This window comes from Pelophylax lessonae, assembly GCF_965119305.1.
Source record: "Pelophylax lessonae genome assembly, chromosome: 6".
Classification (NCBI taxonomy): Eukaryota; Metazoa; Chordata; class Amphibia; order Anura; family Ranidae; genus Pelophylax; species Pelophylax lessonae.
The window spans coordinates 298,486,807-298,500,554 of NC_138773.1; the positions used below are offsets into that span (position 1 = coordinate 298,486,807).

At 41.6% G+C, this 13,748-nt stretch overlaps 1 protein-coding gene across 1 annotated transcript in view; it reads right to left on the bottom strand.

Annotated features, from left to right (window-relative positions):
- Positions 1-13,748, bottom strand: part of ZRANB3 (zinc finger RANBP2-type containing 3) — a 463,076-nt gene that overhangs the window by 219,843 nt on the left and 229,485 nt on the right. Inside the window, exon 7 of the mRNA XM_082260204.1 lies at positions 7,374-7,508. Within this exon, the coding sequence (XP_082116330.1) occupies positions 7,374-7,508 (135 nt within the window). The remainder of the gene's footprint in view (positions 1-7,373; positions 7,509-13,748) is intronic.

Sequence of the window (13,748 nt, forward strand, 5' to 3'; positions counted from 1 at the left end):
CAGTCACCAAACAAACCATTGGTAAACACAATATGCCACCATGGATTGAAATCCTGCAGCGCCCACAAGGTCCCCCTCCTCAAGAGGGCACATGTACAGGCCCGTCTGCAGTTTGCCAATGAACATCTAAATGTTATGTAAAGTGCTGTCGTCAAAAAAGACCACAATTGAGCTCTTTGGCAGTAAGTCGACTTGCCGTGTTTCGAGAAAAATGCTGACTATGACCCTAAGAACACTATCCCTACAGTCAAGCACGGAGGTGGAAACATTATGCTTTGGGGCGGTTTCTCTGCTACAAGGTACAGGCCTACTTTGCCACATTGAGGGGCCAATGGACAGGGCCATGATTGTAAAATATTGGATGAAAACTTTCTTCCCTCAGCAAGAACACTGAAGATGGGTCGTGCATTGGTCTTCCAGCATGACAATGACCCAAAACACACCGCCAAGGCAACAAAGGAGTTGCTCAAAAAGAAGCACATTAAGGTCTTGGGAGTAGCCAAGCCAGTCTCCAGACCTTAAGCCCGCTGAAAATTTATGGGGGGAGCTGAAACTTTGAGTTGGCAAGTGACAGCTAAGAAATCTTAAGGATTTAGAGAAGATCTGTATGGTGAACCAAAATTCCTCCTGAGATGTATGCAAACCTGGTAACAAACTATAAGAATCCGATTATCTCTGTGCTTGCCAACAAGGGTTTCTCCACCAAATACTAAGTCATAAACTGAGCTGAAGTTCAGTAAGTAAAAGAAGTATTTGATTCCCTAAACAAAACATAACATTTGTATCATGCGTTTATCTGGATTTGTGGTTGATATTCTGTCTCAATCATTTTAAATACACCTATGATAACAACTATAGACCATTTCTTTGTAAGTGTGTAAAATGACAAAATCTGCAGGGGATCAAATTATTTTCCCCATTGTAGCTAGATCTTAGACCAGTGGTCTCCAAAGTGTGGCCCTGGGGATGGATGCAGCCCTTTGCTTGCCTTTATCCGGCCCCTGAGGCATTATTCCTGCCACTGACAACAAACATGAGGCACTATTCCTCCCAACGACAGTAACTATTCCTCACCGTAATACCTAAAGATCGGGTGTTTACTCCCACTGGGCTCACTCCAGCCCCCATAAAGTCTGAAGGATTGTAAGCTCTAACAAGCAAGGCCCTTTGATTCCTATTGTATTAACGTGTATTGCATTTGTACTGTCTACCCTCAAGTTGTAACGTGCTGCGTCAACTGTTGGCACTATATAGATCCTATATAATAATAATAACAATAAACTGGCCTTTTCCTTAGAAAGTATAGAGACCCCTGCCATAGATCATGTAACAAAAATGGAAATTAAACATCAGGCCAGTGCTAAGTGTTCCAGATACAACTTTATTCCAATTAAAGTCAGGGGGAAAATGCCAAAAGTAGCCAACGCCATATTTGTTCCGACGGGCCCAATGCACAACAAGTCAGAGGCAGACAGGTGGTCTATTTGGGCTTGTAGAAGCCGCTAGCGGCGAGCATTTTTTTTATTTTTTTTTGGCATCAGCTTAAGACCAGCCAACCTTACTCTGTCTTTAATATGGAATCTCATATGACAAAGACAAACTGGTCACACTCATAAGGTGTGTCCTTCCCCTTGCCTCCCCCCGTGGCACCTACATGTACGATCTCTCAAGCCTGAATACTGAGCCCTGCGGCATGGGTGGCCAGAACTACTAAAGGAAAAACACTGTTTCTTTTTTTATAACCTATCCCTCTGAGAAAGATTACGAGTTTTAGAATTGAAACCCATTGGGATGCTGTTGGTGGAACCAATCCTGTGGAAATTCCTTACATTATTATTTATACCTGCCTGCATTATGGTTAACATAATTTCTGTGTTAGACTGGGGTCATCATATTACCAGAGCTCGTATTTTAAATAAACGTTGGTCTTAATTTTTGTACAAACAAATTAAGGAATTTTACAAGATAGTCTGTACTCATTTGACCTATTCTTTGCTGCATTAAAACTCCTAGGGAAATTTAATTTCTTTTGCAAGGTAGCCAACGCATTTCTGGGGCTCAAAGAGTGCCCCCTTCATCTAGGCTAGAAAAAAATCATAGGGCATCTCAATATCAATTCAGTATCAATACCTTTTATTAATATCGAATTGATATAGAAATGTCCTTAAGTTTTTACTAGCCTTGCTAAAGGGAATGTCTTGGACCCCCAAAACACATTGGCTACTTTTTGGATTGCCCCCCTGATTTTTAGTGGAATAAAGTTGCATCTGGAACTCTTAGCAGTTGTATGGCGCTTCGATTTCTCATTTTTGTTACATTGTACTACAAGCCAAGGAGACCATTGAGATCCTCTGGAGAGTATAAGCTGCCTGCCAGGAAATCAGATCATATATATAAAAATCAATACTTTGAGATAGCAATACCAGTGAGATAACTATGTGTCCAGTTCTATTTTTTTCCACTTTGATCAACATCTTCTAGACCAGTGGTTCTCAACTCCGGTCCTCGGGACCCACCAACAGGCCAGGTTTGCAAGATAACTTAATTACATCACAGGTGATCTAATTTGCTGCTCAGTGATTGCAGTATTCTAGTCTGCATCCCCCAAGGTAATACTTAAAATCTGGCCTGTTAGTGGGTCCCGAGGACCGGAATTGAGAACCACTGTTCTAGACCATAGCTTGGTTAAGAGCATGACCAATCCTCGTAACACTACACAGGAAGCATTTTGTTGCATCTTAAAGCGTCCAGCATGTGACAGAGCATTGTGCAATCATGTGAGCTGGACTGCTACCATATGCTACTTGTGTAACTTATTCCATAGGGAGCCAGCAATTACTAATGATGAGTCCCTAAAAATCTCCTGTGTAGCTCTGTGCTATTCAGTTGACTGCAAGCAAGTGGTATTTGGAACTGCCCTTGTGGCTTGGTTCTGAAGCTGGTTAAACTTGAGTGACTTTCGGCAGGTTTGTGATAAACTGTCCAAAATTTGCTCAGTTAGCCCCCTCCCAGCCAACATTCCTGTATTAAGAAATCAAAGGATTCTGTGAGAAAATTATTGGATGAATAAAGCCTGCATCCAGGCTTGTGGAGACAGCTGTCAGAATAAAATAGCCACAGCAGAACATTTGGCCACAGTGTACTGTGTAGTGCAGATGTAGAAATCCCTTTGATTTTTTTCTTGTTTAGCCTGCAGGTTGAGCTGAAAAAAAATTGTATGGCAAGCTTTAGGCTGCATTGGGCACTGTTGCCCTTTGCAAGAACAAGGCAAATGGCCTTACGTCCTATGGTTGCTTTTTTGTGCAGCGTGTTCCAACATTACATTGAAGTTTAAAAAAGGTAAAAAAATAAATAAAAAACAAGCAATGCAATACATTTTGACAACATGTTGCAGCTCATGTTTTACTCTTCACTCCTTAGGTTTCCTCTCCCATTACTAACTTATTAATTCACATATCAGCATGGATGTCGCACCACTACCCCAAACTAAAACTTTCTAAAACTGAGCTCATAATTTTTCCTCCAGCCCGTGCCCACTCCCCTGACAACTGTCAGTCCTGCCCCTCATGCCAGGGTGCAAGTTGTCATCCTGGACTCTGACCTGTCCTTTCAGCCACAAATCTAATCCCTGTTCAAATCTTGCAGACTTCACCTCTGTAACCTCTCCAAAATACATCCCCATTTTAACCGTTGAAACCACTAAGCAACTAATTCACTCCATTGTTATTTCTTGCCATGACTGTTGCAACTCCCACCTCATTGGCCTTCCTCTCTGCAGGCTATCCCCTCTTCAGTATATCATGAATGCAGCTGCCAGACGCATTCACCTTACCAACCAGTCAGTGTCCGCCACCCCTCTCTGCCAATCCCTCCACTGGTTTTCCATTGCCCAACGAATAAAATTCAAAACACTAACAATACCATACAAAGCCATTTCCAAGACCTCCTGCTCTCTAGCTACCTTATCTCCTCCTCCTATGCTCATTCTCCAGGACTTCTCTACCCCAATCTGTCCAATTATTTCCTACTCTGTGCACTGTAAGGCGATCCCTGAAAATTCATCTCTTCAGCGAGGCCTATCCTGCCTTCAACTAACAATCAAATCTTCTACTTCCCTCATCAATTTATCCCTTAGTTACTTCCTTTTGTTCCACCAGCCCCTCCCTATTAGATTGTAAGCTTGCAGGAGCAGGGTATGGAATTGTATTGTTGCTGTATTGTTTCCCCTTATATTGTAAAGCGCTACACAAACTGTTGGTGCTATATAAATCCTCTATAATAATAATATTGGTGCCAGATCTCTAGAGGGCTTGAGTCAAACTTTCTCTGTGTCAAGTATTAGCTGTGTGCTTATGCTCATTTTTGATTGAAGTTTAATAGAAAAATGATTACGTCTGGCTTTTTTGTAACATGGGTCTTGCAACAGAGGTCCTGCCATTCATATTTCTGGCATGCCATCCGACTGAAATGCAGCTTTAGAGTGCATGAAAATGAATGTATCTAAATCCAAGATTAAAAACTGCACATATTGCACCTAATCAGTCCATAGATTTGGTGATTGCATTAGTTTCCTTTTTTCAGGCTTCTTTTAATCTAGTGATCCTGCAAGTAACACACTTCCTTTCCTAGACGACACTTATCACACTGTAACTAAGGGATAAATGTGGAAGAGCACCGTTGTTCCACTAGGACAAGAAGTGCATTGAAGCTACTGAAAGCTTCCCCTTTCCCTGTATACCAGTGGTCTCCAAACTGCAGCCCTTTGCTTGTCTTTATCTGGCCCTTGGTGCACTTTTCCATCCACCGACATCAACAATGGGGCACTATTCCTTCAAACACACCAACGATGGCGCACTATTTTTCCCACTGATACCAATGATGGAGCACTAGTCCTCCCACTGAAACTAATAATGGGGCACTATTCCAACCACTAAAAACCCCAACAGGGGCGCTATTCCTCTCTCTAATAACAAAGATGCACTGCTTACTCCAACTGACGTTAGGACGATTTTTACTCCCAATGGCCACAGTCCGGCCCCCCCTGAAGTCTGAAGGACAGTAAACTGGTCCTTTGTTTATAAAGTTTGAAGAACCCTGCTTTATATCATAGGTGGTAGATGTTCTGTAGTCCTAATAAACGTACTTAAAACAATGTTTGCAATAAGGCTCACTTACACTTGCTTTGCGGTTTGAAGGGAGATCTGCGTTCGGATCACTTTAACCCCCTAAATACTGGACAATTGCACGTTCTGTAGGGTTGCAGCATGGCTCCATTCACTTGAAGCGCAATTAAGCACAACAGGGAATATAATTCCTGCTCTGGCTGCGAAGCAAAGCATTGTGGCTGCAGCAGGTGTACACTCCGAGTCGCTAAATAAGCAGCAAAAGGTGAAGCAGTTAAGGGATGGTAAAAGAACGACAGAGTTTTACTGCCCTCTCAATCACAAGTGTAAACGATGCTTTAGACTTTAGTACACAGGACTGCAATGGATTTTAGAGAGGACCAATGTGTATTTTTTTGCACTAATACAAGTTGTGCTCATAAGTTTACATACCCTGGCAGAATTTATGATTTCTTTGCCATTTTTCAGAGAATATGAATGATAACACAAAAACTTTTCTTTCGCTCATGGTTAGTGTTTGGCTGAAGCCATTTATTATCAATCAACTGTGTTTACTCTTTTTAAATCATAATGACAACAGAAACTACCCAAATTACCCTGATCAAAAGTTTACATACCCTACTTCTTAATACCCTGTACTGCCCCCTTTAACATCAATGATGGCTTGAAGCCTTTTGTGGTATTAGTGGATGAGGCGCTTTATCTTCTCAGATGGTAAAGCTGCCCATTTTTCCTGGCAAAAAGCCTCCAGTTCCTGTAAATTCTTGGACTGTCTTGCATGAACTGCCAGTTTGAGATCTCCCCAGAGTGGCTCAATGATATTGAGGTCAGGAGGCTGAGATGGTCACTCTAGAACCTTCACTTTATTCTGCTGTAGCCAATGACAGGTCGACCTGGCCTTGTGTTTAGGATCATTGTAATGTTGGAATGATAAGTTGGAGTTGATAACATACTGCATTCATCTTGCCATCAATTCTGACCAAATTTCCTGTGCCTTTGTAGCTCACACATCCCCAAAACATCAGCGATCCACCTCCGTGTTTCACAATAGGAATGGTGTACCTTTCTTCATAGGTCTTGTTGACTCCTCTCCAAATGTAGCGTTTATGGTTGTGGCCAAGAAGCTCAATTTTGGTCTCATCACTCCAAATGACTTTGTGGCAGAAGGTTTGAGGCTCTGTGCTGTTTGGCGTATTGTCAGCGGGATACTTTGTGGCATTTGTGTAGTACGGCTTTCTTCTGGCGACTCAACCATGCAGCCCATCTTTCTTCAAGTGCCTCCTTATTGTGCATCTTGAAACAGCCACACCACATGTTTTCAGAGAGTCCTGTATTTCACCTGAAGTTGTTTGTGGGTTTTTCTTTGCATCCCGAACAATTTACCTGGCAGTTGTGGCTGAAAGTTTAGTTGGTCTACCTGACCGTGCTTTGGTTTCAACAGAACCCCTCATTTCCCACTTCTTGATTAGAGTTTGAACACTGCTGATTGGCATTCTCAATTCCTTGGATATCTTTTTATATCCCTTTCCTGTTTTATACATTTCAGCTATCTTTTCCAGCAGATCCTATCACAATTCTTTTGCTTTCCACATGACTCCCAATCTAGAAACGTCAGTGCAGCACTGGATGAAAGATGCAAGGGTCTGTCCGGAGTCCAGAAACTCAATGACCTTATATACATACAAACTAATTACAAGCAAACAGATCACAGGTGAGGATGGTTACCTTTAATAGCCATTCAAACCCCTTTGGGTCAACTTGTGTGCATGTTATCAGGTCAAAATCACCAGGGAGTGTAAACTTTTGATCAGGGTCATTTGGGTAGTTTCTGTTGTCATTATGATTTAAAAAGAGTAAACACAGTTGATTGATACACAGTTGACTGAAAGAAAGGTTTTTGTTATTCATATTCTTGGAAAAATGGCCAAGAAATCATAAATTCTGCCAGGGTATGTAAACTTATGAACACAACTGTATAATAAAGTACTTATAAAATTGTATAATTAAAAGTACAGAAAGGATGCAAAAAAAAAGTTAATTGTTAGGGTTTAGACACACGTAAAAAAAATATATATATGTGTATATATATATATATATATATATATATATATATATATATATATATAACCTAACAAGAAAGCATTATATGACCCAGAGTCAAATACTGGCTACAGAAAATTGGCATCTGGAATTAGGCAAGTCAAGATTATTAGTACTAAGAATCAAATAGCATCAGTGACAGCTTTATACCTTAGCGAGCGCAGTTTGCTTATACATGCGTGTAATGAGCCCCATAACTTGGATGAATGGACTGGTGGAATCTGAAGCCATTGATTCGGGACATCTCATCAGTTTCTCCCATTCTTCAAAGCTGGTGTTCATTTCCTGTGTAGAGGAAAATGAAACAGATTTCAAGCCATGGTGAACAACTTGATTCCAATTCTGTAGGTCTCAAATTAAACAGATAAACAAAAAAAAAAATGTTCCGGCAGCAGGTATATTACTTGACTTTAACACCAACTACCATAAATCTGATCAATACAATGCTCTATTAGAGGTGTAGCTGGATTTAAATTACAAGCTGATGCTAACACTATGTAGCTTGTAAACAGAGGGCAGGAGTAGTAGCCAGTGGAGTTGATTTAGTAAAACTACAGAGTGCAAATTCTGGTGCAGCACTGCATAGAAACCAATCAGCTAACAGATTTTTTTCGTCAAAGCTTAATTGAACAAGCTGAAGTTAGCCCCATTCACATCGGGGCGTCTATCTGCACAGTGTGTGTCCTGGCATTTTAGTGCACCTGGGAGGTACAGGTATGATGGGGAAATGTCATATTTTCCTAATACTGTAAAGTTAACTCACAATATCCTGGTTACCTTAGAAATGTCATTACAAACTGACCAAGTCCTTAAAAGGTCATGATGCTTCAGTGGGGGTTGGCCATTTCCTTACACACAAATCCTTTATACTACAGCTATAACATGGAATATTTAGTCTTGAATCAGAGCTGCTATCATGCACACGTCTGCTTCTGAACACCTGTGCCACGCCGTGAAAGTAGGCAGGACTCGGTGGCAAAAAAGGCATCTTTAGTTAAACTGATTCTATAGGCAGAAGAGGTTTTATCTTAATGCATTCTATGCATTAAAGTGATTGTAAAGTCTAGTTTTTTTTTTTCTATTAAAAAAAAAAAACATGTACTACTTGCCTGCTCTGTGTATTGGTTTTGCACAGGGCAGCCCCGATCCTCCTCTTCTCGGGTCCCTCTTTGGCGCTCCTGGCCCCTCCCTCTTGTTGAGTGTCCCCACAGCAAGCAGCTTGTTATTGAGGCACCATCCATTTAGACACGTGGTTCAGTCCTGTCCCGTCTCTCCCTTCATTGGCTGACTGATTGACAGCAGTGGGAGCCAAAAGCAATGCTGCTGTGTCTCAGCCAATCAGGAGGGAGAGTCCCATATGGTTGAGGTATTCGTGGACATCACTGGATTAAGATGGGGCTCAGGGAAGTATTAGGGAGTAATGGGGGGGGGGGGGGGCTGCTGCACACTGAAAGATTTTTTATCTTAATGCATAGAATGAACCAAAAATAAACCAAAATAAGAGCGACAATTCTGAAAAAAAAAATACAAAAAATAAATAAATACATATATATTTAAAAAAGAATAGCGCGCAAATGCAAAAGAAATTACTACCAAATCTGAAGACAATCCATAAATAAAAATGGGGATTTGGTCCCACCATATGGCCATATCATGCTCAAGCCCACTACTGCGTCAAAGTACCCCATCCCAGTATCAGTGGGTCCTACACTATCCATGAAAAAGAGATGAATCCAGCCTTTCTAACCCTTGGAGATAATACTCCTTGCTGGGAAAAATGTGCAAATGCACTACAGGGGACTCCTCCTATATCCACTTGATGGTGGACACTGATTGAGTACAGGTGTGTGTGGGGGGGTGGGGAGGGTTGCTCAATATATATATATATATATATATAAATATATATATAAATAGATAGATAGATAGATAGATAGATAGATAGATAGATAGATAGATAGATAGATAGATAGATAGATAGATAGATAGATAGATAGATAGATAGATAGATAGATAGATAGATAGATATTTTTTTTTTTTTTTTTTTTTTACTTTCTGCTATCAAACATTCCCAAAAAAAATGAAAAAAAAATAAAGAATCCAATTGTTTCATCATTTTAGGCCAATTTGTATTCTGCTGCATATTTTTAGTAAAAAAAAATATCCCAATAAGCGTATATTGATTGGATAGCACAATAGTAATTGCGTCTACAAACTAGGGGGAAGATTTATGTCATTTTTATTTATTTATTTATTTTTTTTAAGAATAATGGCGGCGATCAGCAAATTTTAGCAGGACTGCGACATTGGGGCGGACAAATCAGAGACCTGACATTTTTGACACTTTTGCTGGGACTAGTGACCTTTCTACAGTATTCAGTGCTAAAAATATGCACTATTACTGTATTGACACTGGCAGGGAATGGGTTAACACCAGGGGCAAGCAAAGTGTTAAATGTGACCCTATGGGGTGCTTTCTAACTGTGGGGGGAGATGGGCTTGCTGCATGAACACAGAAACCTGTGGGGGGAGAGTACAGATGTAGAATTAGCCAGTGGGGAGCAAGGTTCAGTGGGCACAGATGGGGACATTAGCGGTAGGCTGTTCAGATTTCCTAACTCCAAGTTGGATACGGGGAAAAATCGCAAGAGTAGCCTAAAAACAACATCAAACGAGGATATAGTATGCAACTGGACAAAATTACGAGGTTTGTATACCAATGCTAGAAGCCTGGCCAACAAGATGGGAGAGCTGGAGCTGCTGATGTATGAGGGGGACTTAGATTTTGTGGGGATTACAGAGATTTGGTATGACAGCTCTCATGATTAAGCAACAAACAGATTAAAGCAAAACTTTAACCCATTGCCGACTGGCTGATGTCATGACGAAGCCAGAGCCGGCCTACCGTACCTCCGGTTGAACGTCATATGACGTCCTCCTGGCTCGCGGTGTGGTGTGATCTGTCACTGGCTGTGTCCACGAGACACAGCCCATGAATAATTACTGTACTGGCCCATTGCCAGTATCATGTGACCGCTGTAGCCTATCACAGCAGGTCACATGATCGTTATAAACAATGGATGGTTTCCTTTAAAGCCATCATTTGTATACAATTGTGTTGCTAGCTGTGATTGGTTACAGTGATTACATGATACAGACTGGGCCAATCACAGTCTATATGTGCCATGTGATCCATTGTTTATAACCGTTCATGTGACCTGCTGTGAAGCCTAAAAAAACAAAAATCTAATGGAGCTATCACCTCTAAGAATTGGTAAACTGCAATATAATAAATGTTTTCTTTTGCCTTTATTACTACTTTAACCACATAGAATTACCATATTATTGCCCCGGTGGGCTTTTGATTTAGCAGTGATATCATAAAGAACATTTTTTGGGTCCTTGAAATATATTATCTTATTCGGTAAAAGTGAAAATCTTTATGTGCAAATTACGGAAAGTAAAGGAAATCATTGAGCAAACAGGCAACATGCTGATAGCATGCTGATAAATCCAAGCCAGCTTAGTCCATAATACAGTGGATTGACGGTAGGCAACCCTAATAACCTGCCTTTGATGGAATCAAAATTGGCAGCAAAAGGCTTTTAATTTCATTGTGTTCATGACAAGGTAGATTATCTGGAGAGATGCCAATGTGTTTGCTTTCAAGGTTTGTACCAGCCTTTGTTCTGAAAAGCGAACCTTGGAGGGTTCCTTTTCAGAGTGCAACTAAGTAGTCACTGTGAGGCATTCAGGAGGCGATCTGCTCTCTGAAAGCATTTTTATGTTTATATTTTTCAGACCCAATTAACAATAGGACTCATGTATTGCAACTGTGAGCCAAGCACACAGTGCGGTCCCATTGACTTGATTGGCCGAGTTTAATTGTCAACTAACACGTTGAAATGCTGTGTTAATTTTGCAGTGTGCGCAGCATGAGTATAGCCCTCTGCAGCTGTATTTTATACTTTAGGAGAGCAGTTAGGGGGAGGTAAAACACCAGCTTCCCCACCTGTTTTTACTGCGCCTTGGCCACCCACATGAAAGAAGCCCAGCTGTAATGAAACTTGTGTTAGAGACTGTGATGGACTGACTGAATTGGTCACTGGTTCTCAGTGGGTATTTATTTGGGCAAAATAGTAGGAATGCCTTCAGGTGGATAGTGCCCAGCGATGGATGGTGGTGGCGATGGGCTCTCTTGTGGATTGGGCTGCTGCCTTTTCTGTATGACCTTATAGTCATTTCAGCAGGTAGACTTGGATAAAATCCAGGATGGCTGGATACCAGCTTTAGTTGTATCAAATAGTTTGCAGCAACAGCCCTGAAGAAGGGTGAGCTGATTCTGTCGAAATGCGTAGGATTGATGTACATGTTGCTACATTTTTGTTTATGAACCATACTTTAGAATTTGCATTTTTCTTGACACTGGGCACTCCTATCTTAAGTCAACGTTAATGAAAGGCAACATGATTAGAGACCGTTTAACCCAATGATTTAGAAAATTATTTCTGAATGGCAGCATTGGATCATTGTATAGAAAATAACCTTCACCAGGTGAGACATTTACAGCAGTTTACCCCAAACAAGTGGCCCAGAAGCCCTGTACAAATGTGCCTCCTAATAGATCCTTGGTAATGAAATATGTTTGCCAACTAAAATTCTGAATGCCTATATTATACACCTTCCACTGACTAGAGAGAAAATAAAAAAAAAATGATAGCATTGTTAACAGAATTCCTAATCCCAAAGAAGTATTTATCTATTCTCCTCGAAGGCAAGACTTTAGTAACCTTGGCCCTGGTTGTCAGAGATTAAAGGGGCTCTGATAAGCTTTGGCTCCACCCCCCTTCCAACCAGCATCACTAGCTTTGTTATTCTGGTTGTATGTTCATATATGTACTAAAGGACCCTTTCCAGCCTTCAGGTCTCGACAGAGTCCTTTGGCACAACAGACACAGAGAGGTAGGAACCTAAAGGCCTGTGCGACAATACACAAAAAAATACTAAAAAGTAAAAAAAAAAACTCTGATAAAGGAAGGGGGGGGGGGGGACGGCAAATTAAGAAAGTCTGCTAGTCCATTAGTTCAATGCCATTGGCTCTACTAAGCACCAAAACTATGCACCCACCATCATTCGCCACTATAGTCTTCTCCAGGAACCCCAATCAACCTCAGAAAAAAACAACAAAGGTCTAAAAGGTACCCTGACTAGGAGTGAATACAATACAACTTTAAGAATATATTTACCAAAGTAATCCTACTACTGGGTTCCCATATCAAATGTGCTTCACCAGCACAATACCTTAGCACAGCTTTTCTCAACCTTTTCAACACAGAAGAACCCTTGAAATAACTTTTGGGGCTCAGGGAACCCCTGCTAAAAAGTATTCTATCTACAACTCAGGATACATTAGTGTGATGGTCAGTGGGAAGTATGCTCTTTACACCCCTACAGATAGCTAAAAAGATCATTGGTGTCAATTGGAGCTTATCTGAGAGGCAGAACTTGCTCATTGCTCAAGGAACCCCTAGCAACCTCTGGAGAAACCCTAGGGTTCCATGATTGAGACACCCCTGCCAAAATCAGGCCACAGATGGAGCAATTTTCCTTCCTGCAACCACTCGATTCCCAGTCAGCGTTGATGGGGGAATCCTTCCCACTTAGCCATTGTGTTCTCTGGCTCCCCCTGGGCTCCTCACCGGGAGAAAAAATGGACTTTTGTAAAATCTTACCGTAAAATCCTTTTCTCTTAAGCTCATTGACAGACGTAGTCCTCCTTGATTAATATCAACTCGGGTTATACTGCCCTCTACAGGAGTAGGACTAGACAGGAAAGAAAACGTTCTGGCCACACCTTAGGGGCGGTCCCAGAGGGTATATCCTCTGGATTTTACGGTAAGATTTTACGGTAAGATTTTACAAAAATCCATTTTTCTCTGTCGCTCATTGACAGACGTAGTCCTCCTTGATTAATATCAACTCGGGACGTCCCAAAGCAGTACCACAAATGAGGGGTGGGAAAATGGAAATCAAAATCCAATCTAGAAGGCCCAACCGGTGCCAACTAGAAGTTTTAAAGGCTCATCAATCAAAGGATGAGACTCACTGAAATTCCAACGGAAAAAAACCCTCGAGGTAGACCACCGGTCTCCTCAAATTGCGGCCTGCAGAACCTTGCGGCCAAATGAGGCATCCGCCGATGCCATCACATCAACTTTATAAAATTTTGTAAAGGTATGCACCGACGACCAGGTGGCCGCCTTGCACACCTGGACCACTGACGCCTGATGGCGGTAGGCCCAGGAAGTACTGAGCGCTCGAGTGGAGTGTGCCTTAACAGGGAACGGAGGATTCCGACCCCTAATCGAATAAGCCTGTACCACCGTCTGTCTAATCCATTTGGAGATAGTCGCGGCAGATGCAGGCAACCCCTTTCTGGGGCCATCCGTGATCACAAAAAGTGAATCCGTCTTACGGAACGATTCCGTAGCCTTCAGGTATACCCTGATTGCCCGAACCACATCCAAG